The sequence below is a fragment of the Ursus americanus genome, chromosome 33 (assembly GCF_024610735.1).
Source record: "Ursus americanus isolate L20-20 chromosome 33, mUrsAme1.1.p, whole genome shotgun sequence".
Lineage (NCBI taxonomy): Eukaryota > Metazoa > Chordata > Mammalia > Carnivora > Ursidae > Ursus > Ursus americanus.
Genome location: NC_142159.1, coordinates 28,610,759 through 28,625,397, shown reverse-complemented (window position 1 = coordinate 28,625,397; position 14,639 = coordinate 28,610,759). Strand labels below are relative to the sequence as shown.

At 67.3% G+C, this 14,639-nt stretch overlaps 1 protein-coding gene across 7 annotated transcripts in view; it reads right to left on the bottom strand.

Annotated features, from left to right (window-relative positions):
• The window catches only part of MEGF6 (multiple EGF like domains 6), an 88,357-nt gene that overhangs the window by 4,654 nt on the left and 69,064 nt on the right, over positions 1–14,639 (bottom strand). For 3 of the 7 annotated variants that reach the window (XM_087858560.1, XM_087858561.1, XM_087858565.1), the window contains 23 exons: positions 13,708–13,830; positions 13,214–13,351; positions 12,570–12,689; positions 12,089–12,211; positions 11,421–11,600; positions 11,056–11,187; positions 10,365–10,493; positions 8,858–8,986; positions 7,781–7,915; positions 7,549–7,683; positions 5,079–5,204; positions 4,588–4,719; positions 4,371–4,499; positions 4,137–4,268; positions 3,510–3,638; positions 3,304–3,432; positions 2,911–3,039; positions 2,387–2,515; positions 2,022–2,150; positions 1,649–1,777; positions 1,391–1,519; positions 928–1,056; positions 238–366 (listed from right to left, as the gene is read on the bottom strand). In XM_087858560.1, the coding sequence (XP_087714686.1) occupies positions 238–366; positions 928–1,056; positions 1,391–1,519; positions 1,649–1,777; positions 2,022–2,150; positions 2,387–2,515; positions 2,911–3,039; positions 3,304–3,432; positions 3,510–3,638; positions 4,137–4,268; positions 4,371–4,499; positions 4,588–4,719; positions 5,079–5,204; positions 7,549–7,683; positions 7,781–7,915; positions 8,858–8,986; positions 10,365–10,493; positions 11,056–11,187; positions 11,421–11,600; positions 12,089–12,211; positions 12,570–12,689; positions 13,214–13,351; positions 13,708–13,830 (3,024 nt within the window). The remainder of the gene's footprint in view (positions 1–237; positions 367–927; positions 1,057–1,390; positions 1,520–1,648; positions 1,778–2,021; positions 2,151–2,386; positions 2,516–2,910; positions 3,040–3,303; positions 3,433–3,509; positions 3,639–4,136; positions 4,269–4,370; positions 4,500–4,587; positions 4,720–5,078; positions 5,205–7,548; positions 7,684–7,780; positions 7,916–8,857; positions 8,987–10,364; positions 10,494–11,055; positions 11,188–11,420; positions 11,601–12,088; positions 12,212–12,569; positions 12,690–13,213; positions 13,352–13,707; positions 13,831–14,639) is intronic. The other 4 variants (XM_087858563.1, XM_087858562.1, XM_087858564.1 and 1 more) reach the window with 4 other exon arrangements.

The window sequence follows — 14,639 nt, the reverse complement described above, 5'->3', positions numbered from 1 at the left end:
AAAACAGCCACTAGGCCCTCCTGCTGGGAGGCTCTGAGCTGGGACCTATTCAGCGCCCCACCAGCCACTCGACGGGGTCAGTGGAGGCTGCTGGTGTGAATGCGCCACCCGGCTCTCGGGCCTGGTTCTCCCCTGGGGGACCCGTGGCTTCTCCCCATCGCCCCCCACCCCCCATCCCATAGGCTGATGCAGTGGCATCCATGAAATGTGGAAGGGGCAGGCAGAGCGGGCGCTCACCGTGCTCACAGTGGACGCCAGTCCTCCCAGGGGGGCAGGTGCAGCTGCCAGTCACGGGGTCACAGGCTGCTCCCTGCCCACACCTGCACACGTGGGCACAGCCGGGGCCGAAGCGGCCCTGTGGACAGGCTGCCGGGAGGAAGCAGGACGGTGGCCACTCCTGCCGGCTCCCCTTTCCTCTGCCATGTCAGTCCGGAGACAGGATGGGCTGTGGAGACCTCCCGTGCCCCTGCCCGCCCTGGCATCTCCCCTCCACCCGCAGTTCTGCTGGGGGCCAGGCCAGCTCTGCAGGGACAGGGACTCCCTGCTACCCCCACCCCACTGCCCCCAGCCGATCCAGGCTCCCAGACCGGCAGGAAGTTCCCCATGACTCAGAGACAGGCGCTCTCCTGGGCGGGATGCCTAGCGGGCCTCCGTCTGCACAGAGGTGCACAAGTGCCTGCTGGACGTGGCCAGGGCAGGGGATCGGGGGAGGGGGAGGGGACAGAGCTGGCTGGCAGGGACACTGGGGTCACACGGACATCCCCACCTTAGCCCAGCCCGGGGTCAGGCCCAGCAGGAGAATCAGGAAGCTAGACGGTCAGGGGGCTGTCCTCCCACAGGCTGGCTGGGGGGCCCTGCCCACTGAGGCCCAGGGAGCAGCCACCCTGTCCCTCCCCCATTCACCCAGACCTCCCCCCAGCCACTCACGCAGGCTGCAGTCGGCCCCCAGGAACCCCGCAGGGCAGAGGCAGGCCCCGGTGGCTGCATCACAGGAGCCTCCGTGGAGACACCCACACTGCTGCTCACAGCCAGGCCCAAACCGCCCGGGGGGGCACCCTGCAGGGACAGGGGCAGGTGCCAGAGGTCAGGGGCCAGGCCTTGCCCCCCTGGCGTCCCACCCCCAGCCCTGGGATGAGCAGCGCCTCCTGAGAACAGCCTAGCAGGCCTGGTTCTCGCCGGGACACGCCGGGACAATGGCACTTATGCCCACAGCTCTCCCCAAAGGTGCCGGGTGGGCAGGCTGGGGTGCGGGCGGGAGAGGTCAGTCCTGGCCCAGCTCGGGAACAACCCCCCCATGTGGCCGCCTCTGGGGGTGGAGGTTTCGGGTGCAACTCGGGGTCCGTATAGCCTCAGCCACCAGCTGCTCTGCCCCCTGGGTGGGGTCACCTACCCTGCTCACAGCCGGGACCCGTGGAGCCTGGTGGGCAGTGACACGCCCCGGTGACGTGGTGGCAGGGGGCGCTGGGCGGGCACAGGCAGCGCTGGGCACAGGCCTTTCCAAACCAGCCATGCGGGCAGGCTGCAGGAAGTCAGGGCTGGGGGTGGTGGGGGGCTCTGGGGCCAGTGCAGCCCGGAGGGATCACTGTGCAAACACCCCCTCCACCCTAGCAGCTGGCCCCGTGGGTGCTGGCGGCGCCGAGGGTCTCACCGTTCTCACACCGTGAGCCTCTCCATCCCGGGGGGCAGAGGCAGGCCCCCGTCACGTGGTGGCAGTTGGCCCCCCGCCAGCAGGAACAGCGTTCTTCACAGCGTGCCCCAAACGTGCCCTCAGCACAGGCTGCGCCGGGCGAAATAAGGCAGAGGGCTGAGTCCTGCTCCAGGGGTGTGAGCAGGGCCAAACACCCCCCACCCATCCCACAGGGACCCCTGGGAGCTCGCACAGCAGCCCCTGCCCCCACCTGCCAAGGGACCACCTCACGGGGCCCTCCACCCTGAAGCAAGGCTGAGGCCGCCCCTTGAGGGGACCAGCGGGGCCCCCTGGACTCCCCCCACAACCCCAGCCCCCAATCCGACCCACTCACGGCTCTGACACTTGTCCCCAGTCCAGCCGGCTGGGCAGAGACAGTGGCCCGAGGGCCGGTCACAGACGCCGCCATTGAGACATCCGCAACTGTGCTCACAGCCGGCTCCAAAGCGCCCCAGGAGGCACTCTGCAGGGCACAGTACCCCAGGAGTGCCCCACATCCCGAGGGCCCAGGAGACCCCCACCCCACCCATGCTTCCTGCACCCAGAGCCTCGGGCCCCTGTCCTTGAGAAGGTCACACCGCAGACCTACTGGCAGAAAGCCATCTCTGCCCACAGAGAGTGGGGGGCATGCCAGCATACTTTGGGGCACTCACCCTGGCTCCCGGGTCCCTCCACCTCCTCTGTCCGACCCAGGCTCACCCTCCTCGCAGGCCAGGCCAGCCCAGCCCTCCGGGCACGTGCAGTGGCCTGAGACGGGGTCACAGGTGCCCCCGTGCTGACAGAGGCAGGCATGCTGACAGTTCTCGCCGTACGAGCCCGTGGGGCAGGCTGCAGGAGGAGGGGAGCAGCTCGCAGCAGCCCAGCCCAGCGGGCCCGACGCCTCTCCCCCATTGAGAGCCAGCCTGGTGGTTGTGCACCTTCCAGTCCCCCCCAAAACCCAACACCAGACTTGGTGGGGAGGACCTCTCCCAGGCCTGTCTCTAAGACAACCCGCCCCAGGCCACCCCGGGCCCACCAACCCAGCCCTGCAGAGCCCGGCACCTCCCTGCCCTCCCCCAGGGCCAGGTGCCAGTGGAGGCATGACAGGCCCCCAGCCCCCCTGCCCACCGCTCCTGCTGAGACTCCTGTCCACCAGTATCCCACGCCCACGTGACCCCGTGTGGCCCATGGAGGGGCTGACAACAATCCCTGGTCCCAGACTCCTGGGGTGGGGGGTGGCTTACGTTCCAGGCAGGTGGGGCCCATCCAGCCAGGGCCACAGCGGCACTGTCCGTGGACAGGGTCACAGGAGCCCCCGTTGAAGCAGGAGCAGGTCTGGCTACAGTTGTGTCCGTAGGTGGGGGCAGGGCAGGCTGCAGGAGGGAGGGGACCATCAGGGTCTGGAGGGGCTGCAGCACGTCTGGGGCAGCTGGGCAACCTTCCCTTCCCTCTGGCCTGGGCACACCTCAGGGTGGCCACCCAGAGGGACCAACACACCGGCCTTGCGGGCAAACAGCGTTTCCAGAGTGGCCGCCTGGCAGCTTCAGACACCCGGGAGGAGGCCCCCAGAGGGGGGCCTGGCACAGAGGCCCCGGCCCCTCTCCTGCAGCCCCAAGGGCCGCCTGGGCCTCACGCACCCTGCGAACAGCGGGGGCCCCGGCGGCCAGCAGGGCAGAGGCAGGAGCCGCTCACAGAGTCACAGGGGGCCCCGGCGGCACAGTCACAGACACCGCGACAGTCCAGGCCGAAGAAGCCCGCCGGGCAGGCTGCAGAGAGCGGGTGGTGATGGGACACGGCCAGGGTGGCAGGGTCCACCCGCCAGCCCCGGCACGCCCCAGCTCACCGCGTTCACAGAAGGCTCCCCTCCAGCCGGCCGGGCAGGTGCACGCCCCGCTGACATGGTCGCAGGCTGCCCCATGCTCACACTGGCACTGCCGCCCACAGCCCGGCCCAAAGTGGCCCTGGGGACACCCTGAGACACGCAGCCCCGGCCCACTGTCAGCAGGAGCGGGGGAGACCGACCGAGACCCACCTGCACCTCTGGCATCCCAGGCGGAGCGGGGGGTGGGGGGGACCATGGGGCACTCCCCGCTTCCCTGCCCCGCTAAGGACTGAGTCAGCCCCCGGGGGAGGTAGGAACCCAAAGGCATCACCTCTGGATCTGCCCCAGCCTGGGGGGGTGGGAGACACGGAAGGTCATGGCCCTTGGTCCTCCCCTCCTCCAGGTGCCAGGTGGCTGCTCCCTGCTCTCCCTGCCTGCTCCTCCAGGGGCACCCTACAGACCCAGGCAGTCTGGGGGGGGGGTGGGGGGACGCCTAGGCCTGGCAGGACAGGGGCAGCTGGGGAAACTCAGGGGAGGAGACCATCCACCTGTCCCCGGACAGAAGGACAGGACTAGAGCCCCCAGTACTTGCGTGTGTGTGTGTGCGTGCACGGGCATGGGAGTGTGGCTGTGGGCGCCGGGACTCACGCTGTTCGCACCGCGGGCCTGTGTAGCCAGCCTCACACACACACAGGCCACTGACTGCGTCGCAACTCCCATGGCCTGGGCTGCAGGTACAGCGCCGGCTGCAGTCGGGTCCCCAGTGCCCGTCGTCACAGGCTGCAACACGGCCCGGGTCAGCCTGCACAGGCCCGGCCAGGCACGGGGCCTCCTGCTGGCCCCAGCGCCCCCACCCCAAGCCCTGGGCCCCAGGCCACCCACCTCTCTGGCAGCTGAGGCCGGTCCACCCAGGGGCACAGCTGCAGTGTCCGGTTGCTGGGTGGCAGTGCCCGTCGTTGGCACAGGGGCACCTCAGCTGGCAGCCAGGCCCAAACCAGCCTGCCGGGCACGCTGCAGGATGGGGCAGGGTCAGCCCGTGGGCTGGCTGGGGCGCAGGCCAGGGGCTGACCGTACTCAGGTTGGGGGACCCCGCACTCACAGTCCTGGCAGCGGCTGCCCGTGTAACCGGGGGGGCACAGGCAGGCTCCGGTCCCAGGCTCACAGGCGGCACCATGCTCACACGCAGGGCAGATCTCCTGGCAGCCAAGCCCCCAGCGGCCCTCGGGACAATCTAGACACCCCCCCCCAGGCAGTCAGTCTTCCCCGGGGCCTTGCTGGCCCTGTCTGACATGGCACTGACCCCGCATCACGGCTCAGGGGAGAGGAAGCAACAGGTCATGAGAACCCCCAATCCCTCCCCCCAGCAGAGCACCACCTCCAGAAGAGGAGCCTCTGTCCCAGGACAGGCGGTGGGCAGACAGCCCAGGGAGCCCCCAGACCCAAGGGTGGTACGGTGTGGGCTCTCAGCTGTTAAGGACAGGCCCGGGGTCTGCAGGTTGCAGGACCCCCAAACACGGTCCAGGGCTGGGACAACCCAGAGTTGTATAGCACAGGGCGGGGAGGGTATAGCAGGCCACCACTGCCACTCACCTGCCCCACAGTCGTCCCCAGTCCTCCCTGGAGGGCACAGGCACTGCCCCGTGACCCGGTCACAGGGTGCTCCCCCACAGAAGCAGGAACCTGAGCAGTTCACACCGAACGTCCCCCCTGCGCACTCTGCAGGAAGGAACAAGATGGGTGGAGCTGCCCTCCTGCCCCAGCACAGCTGCTGGGCACAGACAGGTCCCCTGGCGACCATGGGGGTCACAGGAGCAGGCAGAGCACTGAGCACACGTGCAGGGAGGGGCCTGCTCGGGCTGACCGTGCAAAGGGGAAAGGGGGTGCAGGACGGACTCTGTGAGTACCCTGCAGCTCCCCCTCCCCACCCAGCCAGGAAGCCCAGGACAAATCTGGCCCCTCAGTCTCAGAATCCCAAAGAGCATGGGATGGGGCGAGGTGGGGGTCTGCATACACCACTTTACCCCAGCTGCGACCCTCTCCCAGCAGAATGGGGGCTGCCACGGGAGCCAGGCACATTAAGAGGATGTGGAGGACCCTGAGTCCTGGGTCCCCCTCCTCCTCTGCCCAGCAGAGGGTCAGCAAGACCCCGGGGAAGAGCAGAGACCAAGGAGAGAGACCCTCCTGAGAAGGACTGGCCCAGGTGCTCTGTGCCGGAGCAGGACTGCAGCGAAGCACGTGGGTGTCAGGAGCCCAGAGCCTCCCTGTGGGGACAGGCAGAGCCCCCAGCGCTGGAAGCCCCTGACCAGCCTGGGCACGGCCTCCCCCACACCCCAAGTGCCCCAGCAGGCAGGCCGGCCGTAACCCTGGGCAGTCCTGCAGCTGCTCCCCGAGGACTGCAAGGAAAGCTCCCGCAGGCCCAGGAAGGCGGGCGCAGTCCTGGAGGGAGCAGCTGTGATCAGAGCTCACAGGATCAAAGCAGCCCTGGGGGAGTGGGGAGAACAGGCGGATCCCAGGGAAAGAGTGTCAGCAGCATGGGTGGAGTCCCAGCCCTGGGGCCTTCGCAGCCAGGAAGGTGAGGGAGCTCAGGGAGCTTGGGGACTGAGGACACAGCCCGGTGAACCACGGCCCGGGGGCCCATCGCCTGCGGGCACCCGCCCACCTCCCAGCAGGCGCAGGCACGTCCGCAGGACTGGAGACGCGCACACACAGGCTTCCGCACTGCGGGAACCAGGGAATGGGAGGCCCCACGGCAGCGCTGAAGCCATCCTGTGGGCCTCGGGGAGCCAGGCAGACAGGCATTTGGGGTAGTAAATCTTTCCAGACCCAACAACAGTGGGGAGCCCGTCATTCCTATAACCTCTGTGTGGCATTTCCTGCGGTGCACCCTTAGGGCACAGGAGACGGTCAGAGAAAAAGGGAAAACGAGAAGGCAAAGCGGCGGGGAAGGGCGGCGGGGAGCCCTCCGCTAACAAGCCACCGCAGAGGGTGGAGGGTGGCGGGCGGCATGGACGCTTCTCCGGAGAGAGCTCCCGGCCGCTGCGGCAAGCCAATGCAGGTGTGTGGGCGTGCTCGTGAGCACCAGCGCTCGGCTGAGTGTCCGCAGGGGCACAGGGGAAGCCGAGAGAAGTCAGGGGTCCGGGTGGGGAGCTCGTAGGGACAGGAGAACAGCAGCTAAAGGGCACCAGACACCACGGAGACCCTTGGGGTGCACACCAAGCTGGGGGGGGTGGTCCTGGCTGGGTTCCCAGCACCCCACACACACCCTTCCTGGACCCCTGGGACCCAAGAGCCCTGCACGGGGTCACCACTCTGAAGGGACGTGGTCTGGCTGCAGAGGGAGATGCTGACCCTTCAGCTCAGGCTGGGTCCCCAGGGCCCCCTCCCTGTTCCCCAGAGGGGACAGGCCATGGCTAGGGGGAGGTGGAGCCAGCCAGCCCCCGAGGCATGCTCACACCAGTCACCCTGCAGGCCCGGTGGTCCCCATGCCCCTAGGGCCGACAGGTGCAGATGGCTGTGCTGTCTGTGCCACGGGTGGTCCCCAGCTGCCCACACCCTGTGAGTGGGGTCGGGGCTGCCCCCGGACTCAGGCTGTCTGTGGTGTGTCAACATGGGCCCGGGCCTCCAGCCGGGCCCCCCGCTCTGCCCCCATTCCCTCCAGCCCCGCGCCATGCCGCACCGCCAGCCCAAGGCTGCGCGCCGAGCAGCTGCCCAGGTCCTGCAGACTCAGAGCCAGCAGGACGGAGTGCCAGCCCCCCGAATCCCAGCACCCTGAGCATGCTGTAGCTAACAAGTAGGGGGGGGGGGACAACGTTGTAGGACGTGACCCCTTCCCTGGGCCAGGCCCCAGGCACACAGACTCACTCCTGCCCTAGCAGCCCTGACCAGGACACGGGGACAGGCAGACCAGTGCAGGGTCACCACTGCGCGACCAGGGTAGGCCAGGCTGCATGGCCAACTCAGCCCCTGGAGCTGTACAGCACTTCAGGGGTCCGGTGCCCAGCGTGGGCCAGAGGACCCACACCCCACCCGACCCTGGGCATCGCTGGGGCCAGCCACTGACCTTGGTCACAGTCCTTCCCCTGGTAGCCGGCAGGACACGGCTTCCCACACTGGCCGCTGACGGGGTCACAGGCTATGCCCTGAGGGCAGGAACACGCCTGTAGGCATCCGGGCCCAAAGAAGCCTGGCACACACTCTGCAGGGGGCGAGAAGAGAGAGAAGAGAGGGGCCTGCAGAGTCAGCCAGCCTGGGGCCCTCCCCGACTCCCCGACTCCCCGCACCCCTGCACTCACCGTCCTGACACCGCTCGCCCCGGAAGCCCGCCTTGCAGGAGCAGCTGCCATCCCTCCGGTCACAGGCCAGCGTGTTCCGCTGCTCGCACTGGCACTCCTCCGAGCAGCCGGGCCCGAAGACCCACGGCGGACAGGCTGCACCCACAGAACCAAGAGGGGGGCCTGCCTACCGCGTGCACCAGCCCCTCCCGGGTCCCAGGGTCTCCAGCCCCCCAGGAGCCGCGCAGAGAGGCACGGCCTGCCCCAGCCACTGGGACCACTGTGCCTATTTCATAGATGAGAAACGGTCTCAGCGAAGTCCAGGCATTGGCCCCGGGTCACGCCACCTCCCAGCCAGGAGACTCTTGGAATCCCAATCTCCCCCTTTATTTTTTTATTTATTTATTTTTTTAAAGATTTTATTTATTTATTCGACAGAGATAGAGACAGCCAGCGAGAGAGGGAACACAAGCAGGGAGAGTGGGAGAGGAAGAAGCAGGCTCATAGCGGAAGAGCCTAATGTGGGGCTTGATCCCAGAACGCCGGGATCACGCCCTGAGCCGAAGGCAGACGCTTAACCGCTGTGCCACCCAGGCGCCCCTCAACCTCCCCCTTTAAATAATCCTTCCGGCAAAGTACCGTATGGAGCTCCCAGATGAAGTCTGCTCATCATCCCCCACCTGTTCCCCACCAGCCCGCCAGCGAGGGGTGACCCCACTGGGGACTCAGGACTCACCCTTGCTGCCAGGAAACTCCAAAAGCCAAGGTGAGCCCCATGCCCCAGAAGATTCCAAGGGTGGCCTGCCTTTGCCCATACTGCCGCCGACCCGTTAGCCCAGTTGTGGGGCTAGGAGGCGTCAGAAGGCTGGGGACCACCCCCCGAGACACTCTGAAGGCCAGCACAGACCGGAGGACACAGCTCTGGGCCCCTGGGGTGGAGCCCACATGCCAGCGGAGGGACCTCGCTGAGCCCCAGGTCCTCTGCAGAACAGTCACTCCCAAGCCTGAGTGTGGGCAGCAAGGCCCAGGAGCACTCGGCCTTACTGTGCAGCAACCCCCCCGCCCCCTGGACACAGGCCACCAGGGCAGAGGACTCACCCAAGTGGCAGAAGCGGCCGTAGAGCCCCGGGTCACAGAGGCAGGCCCCATAGAGGCGGTGGCACCGGCCACGGTTGGCACAGTGGCACTTCTTGTGACACTGCTTGCCGTAGAAGCCCTTGGGGCAGCCTGTGGGATGCGGGGTCCCTTGAGTGCCCACCTGGACACGTCCCCACACCCGTGGAGGTGCTCCAAGGGTCCCCTGTGCCCAGCATAGGAGCTAGGAGGGGCCCAGGCCACCAGGGCAGGGCCAGAGGGCTTTGGGGCCACCAGCAGCCTGAGGACTCTGCATCCCAGACAGGGAGGGGCCCGGGGGCAGGCAAGGGCACCATGACAACAGGGCAGACACAAGATGAGCCAGGGATATGGCCATCTGCCCCGGCTGGCCTGTCTCCCCAGCGTCTGTGGTCTGGAGAATGGCCGGGGCACGAAGCCAAGCACATTCTTCAGCATACGCGTGGGAGATGCACAAAGACCTCACCCTGGTCTCCTGTGTCTGACCCCCGTCTACCACATGCCGACTTCCATCCCTCGGTGGTCACCTAGCCCCACCTCTGGCTTTCAGAGAACGAAGGGCACACAGCCCCAGCCAGCCAGCATCCCAGGACCAAGCTCAGGGGGCCCCGGGGCTAGGAGAGGGCATCTGGATTTCCCTGCCAAAGTGCCTCCCTCGGGCTCGCTCCTGCCCCAGTCCTGCCTCCCGAAGGCCTGCAAGGAGCGGAACAGTCACCCCGAAATATGGCCACGCCTAAATCCCCAGGATCTGCAGATGAGACTCCTGGGTTATCCTAATCCACGAGCGTCCTTAAAAGAGAAAGGAGAGGAAACCCAGACATGGGAAGGCTGACCAAGAGGCTGCAGGGGCGCTGCTTCTGCTACACGGCGGGTTTCAAAGGGAAGGGCAGGGACGCGGACGAGCCGCGGAGTCCGACCAGAGGGAGGAGGAGGACAGCCCTGCGAGGCTGCCGCCCCGAAGCCCTGGGACGGGCTCCAGGGACTGAAACTACCCCTTATTAAGGCAAGAAATTCTCGACACATTAGCTACATCTCCAGCAAAAGAGGCAGAATTTCAAAGGTCTGCAGACTTAAAGGTAAAGCCTCAGTCCCCTGGAAAATTTATCTAAGGCTACTCTCAAATTCAAAAATGTAGACACTCCCCAGTTCGAAAGGACAGCAATGTGTCCCGTGCAGCCATAGGCCCAGACAAATCCCACCCACCCACCAAAGAGCTCTACTTGAATGCTTCCAGGAACAGGGAGCTCACTACCTTCCAGGGGAACCCATTGCAAAAGTGCTGTTCTGCCAAGTCTTCAGCACGTGCTCCCGTGGGGTCCCAGGAAAAGCAAACAGTGAAAACGCTACACTGCTCTCACCACGTCATTGCTTTCCCCCTCCCCACCCCGCAGAAGGCAGGCGGCCAGGAGAAGCCAGCAGGCCTACTGAGCAGTCGCGTTCCATCGCCTCCACCCCGGGGACACTCCAGAGTCCCAGGAGGGGCTGCACCCACCGTCCTCACAGCGGGCTCCACCGACGCCAGGGGGGCAGCGGCAGGTGCCCGTCGCAGGGTCGCAGGTCCCGCCGTTCTGGCAGCCACAGGAGAGGCTGCAGTTCTTTCCAAAGGTGTCTGGAGGGCAAGCTGCAGGCAGGGACGGCAAAGCGCGAGGGTCACCCGCCTGCAGGACTCTGGGCCCAGCAGCCCCTCTAGGCATGCTGAGCAACCCTCCCGGGGTATGAGCCACCCCATTCAGAAGCAACAGACCAGAGGCACTCGTGCCCCTAGTCCTGCCCCAGCACACAGCAGACATCACTAATCAATCGCTGTGTCCTCGCCCTCTGAAATCCAGCACAGCCAGCTTCTCGGCAGGGCTTTCAGCACACAGAGCCCTGGACACCGACCAGCACCGTGTGCCTGGCCCAGGGTCACCGGACAGGGCTGGGAGAGCAGGTCTCAAAAGTACTCCAGCTACCGATCTGCCGGTGGCCTGGGTCATGGCTGCTCTCACCCAGGACATGGACATGACTGCTTGCCCACCAGCCACTCTTCGTCAGACCCCCTTCGCTGCCTTAGTTGCTGGCCTGCTTGCCCTGGACCATCCACGAGGGGCAGACGCCAGGCCCTGCCAGTCCCCAGGACCCCTGCCAGGGTGGCCGCCTGCAGGTCCCCGGGGCTCATACCACCCCCAACCTTGTGTCCTCACTCTCATTGCAGATGAGGCCAGTCCAGCCCTCGGGGCAGTCGCAGCCATCCAGGCCTGGGAGGCAGGTCCCCCCATTCCGACAGTCGTCACACGTGAGGCTGCAGTCCTGGCCGAAGGAGGCGTCCAGGCAGACTGGGGCAGACCAGTGGGGCCGGAGGTGGGGTAACGTCAGGGCCTGACATCCAGCCAGGCTCAGCCCCACACATGCTGTGCAAACCCAGCACCATCTCTGAGCCTTGGTCAAACAAGACCACTACCAGGCTCTTCCTCAAGCCCAAGACCAGTGGGTGGGCAGCGGCCGGGCTGAGCATGCGTGGGCCGTGGTGCCTGAGACCAGAAGCCCCACGGCCGGGCCCACCTCTCACCAAACTTCTCCATCAGCGTGTGCTCGGCCCGGGCCTCGGCGGCCGCCTCGTCCTCCTCCTGGACCCCAACATAGTCGTCTTGGAAGAGGTGAGGCAGTTCGTCCTGGAGCACCGCAATGTGCGGGAGGGGCCGCACGAAGGGCAGCTGGCCGTCCAGGTCCACCTCGGGGATCTCCAGGGCTGGGTGGGGTCACAAAGGCCCCTTAGCCCCTGCCACCCACCGTCCTCCTTGGTACTGGATCCTCCTGCCCTTTGGTGCCCAGTGCCCAGATGCAGCCCAGAGCCTGAGCCCCACCCCCGGGGCTCCGACCCGCAGCCCCTGCTGCACCCCTCCTCAGGGTGGTGGCAAGGGGGCATCCCAGCTGCACTCCTGACCAAGCATGGAAGGGGGAGGCAGGGGCGGGGCCTCTCTTCCCCTTGAACGCTGTCCCCCATCCCTTGCGTCACCTGGGCAGTGCAGGAGCTGGACCACCCAGGACCCCCGGGCAGCACCCTGCCCTGGAGGATGCCCCGTCTAACCAGCCCCTCCCCCTCCTGCTGCCCAGGGCCTGGCCCAGAGCGGGAGGCGGGACTGAAGTGGGTCCATGCAGCCAGGGAGGGGAGTACGGGGGCACCAGGAGCAGGTGCCTGAGAAGGTGGGGTCCCCACAGGGAGAGGCAGAGACTCACGGGCACAGCCCCTGCGGTCCTCATCCAGCCGGAAGCCGGCCTCGCAGGAGCACTGGAAGGAGCCCGCCAGGTTGGTGCAATGGTGCTCACAGCCGCCGCGGCCGGATGCACATTCGTCCACGTCTGCAGGCAGACCCGGGGCTGCTGGGGCCTATTCCCTGGGGGTCAGGGACGCGGGGCCCTCCCACCCCGCCTCTGCCCACTGGCCTGAGGCCACGGCCAGAGCTGCTTGGGCAGGCCCGCTCCACGGCCATCCTCCTGTGTCCAGCGTCAGAGTGACATTGGACACCAGCCCGGGGGAGGCCGGGTGGCAGCAGCCAGGGGCGCGGGCCCAGCCCGTGAGCGAGACACCGCTAGTGGGGGGCACAGGGAGGTCGCGTGGCTGTGCGGGCAGCAGGTGCTCAAGCAAGGCCCTGGGGCGGAGCACAGCAAGGGGCCACCCCAGCGGCCCCGCAGCAGCTGCCCGCTCCCCGCCCCTCACCGTCACAGCCGCAGCCGTCGGCGCTGAGCCGGTAGCCAGCGTAGCAGCCACACTCGTACCCGCCGGGGCTGTTGGTGCAGGCCTGCCGGCAGCATGGGGACGCTGCACAGTCGTCCACGTCTGCTGGGCACACACCAGGGCCACTGGCACCTGCCTGCCCGCGTGCCCACCAACACATGTGCCCCGCACGTGCTCACACACGTCCACGCAGCACCCTGGCCCCGCAGACACACACACAGGACATGCGCCGCGGCCCCAGGGCCGCCCTGCCTGCTGTGGGGGCCGGATGGGGGGCTGCAGGGCGGTGGGGACTCCGTCTTGCAGCAGGGACCCCCCTGAAGAGAACCTTTGCTCCTCTCAGGGTTCCAGGTGCTACTCCCAGCAATCGGGGCATTGAACCAAGTGACCGAGCGGGGGGGGGGGCTGCTGGGGCTGACGGGGTGCGGGTGCCGGGTGCTCAGCAGGACCCACGCTCGGCCCAGCCCCCAGCCCAGAGCAGAGCGAGCAGGATGGGGAGCACAGGAGGGAGCTGCCGATTCAGGGCATCAAGCAGATGCACGGGGGGTGGGGGGGGCCGCAGCGTGCAGGGAACCGCCGTGTGGACACTGGGGGTGGGGGGCAGCGTGCAGGGAACCACTGCGCACCGATGCACGTCTTCTGGTCCTCGTCCAGCTCATAACCATGGGGGCAGGTGCAGAGCGGCCCCGCACTGGTGTGGCTGCAGCCATGCGAGCAGCCCCCATTGTTTGCCTCGCAACTGTTCACAATCTCCATCTCGATACCTGCGACGAGACCCGCCAGTAGGGATGTGGGATGGGGTCCTGGTGACCCCCTCCCATGGTACTCCCTGACCCCGGCAGCCAGCCTGTAGCCCCCAGGCCCATCTTACTGGGAAACAGGCTGTACCCAGCTCCTGGGCTGGGTGGGCTCTGGAATGTTCTGCCCCTACTGCCCCCCTCCCCACGACACCCCAGGCCAACCTCAGCCCCCACACCCAGCACTGCCCCTGGCTGACAGGACAGCTCTGCCCCTTGGCCAGGCCACAGCACGCCAGTGCCTGTGGGGCCTGGGGAACTGCGTCACTGCTCCCAGGTCTCTCCACACCCCAGGGTCCAGCGCCCGCCCTCTGCCCACTCACGGTAGCACTGCCGGCCGTCAGCGCCCAGCTCGTAGCCGGCGTGGCACAGGCAGGTGAAGGACCCCCGGGTGTTGAGGCAGCCGTGGGCACACTGGGCCTGCCCTGTGGCACATTCGTCCACATCTGCACGGGAGAGATCGAGGTGGAGGGCTCCGGACTGCTGGCCTGGGAGGTGCGGCCCCAGGGTGGGGCTCAGTGTGGAGGGGTCCCACTGGGGGTCAGGGCTCAGACACAGGGCTCCCTCCCCAGGTCGTGTTCCAAGGCTCTGTGACAGGCAGCCCACCGGAGCGTCCACGTTCCCATCAACAGCACCCAGGGGTAGAACCATGCTCCCTGTCAGGGCGAGGAGGGCACAGGTCTGGGCCAGCAGCATCGGGCAACGGGGTCCGTCTCTGAACCCACCTGCCTCGGCTGTGCTGCCCCCCCGTCACCAAGCCCGGTCTCGGGCCTGCCACAGGGGCCTTTCCATGGCTTGCCTCTAGGGGCCTGTGGACACCGGGGGCCATCGTCAGCCTCCCCACCCACAGCACTGGCCATGAGGGCCCAAATCCTGGGGTCTGATCCCCAACACTGCTTGGGTCACACCCCCTGAGATTCCTTGGGATGAAGGTGGCCCTCGGCCCGCTTCCTGCGGAGCCCTCCAGAGCGGCAGAGCAAGGGCGCCTCACACCCTCCTTCCTGGTGTCTGTGCCGTGGGGCCCGTACCCCGCAGCACCGCCTCTCGGACCCCCACCTACGACGCCTGGGGAAACAGCCACTGCCTGCCCTGGATGCAGCCCGAGGGCGACGGGGGGACGTACAAGACCCCTCCCCAGAGCTGCGTGCACAGGGAGGAGGGGGCCCCCCAAATTCCTGGGATGGGTAGTAAACACTGTAGGCTGCGCGGCCTGCACCCCGGAAGCCAAGGATGAAGGGGCGTGTCCTAGAAAGCG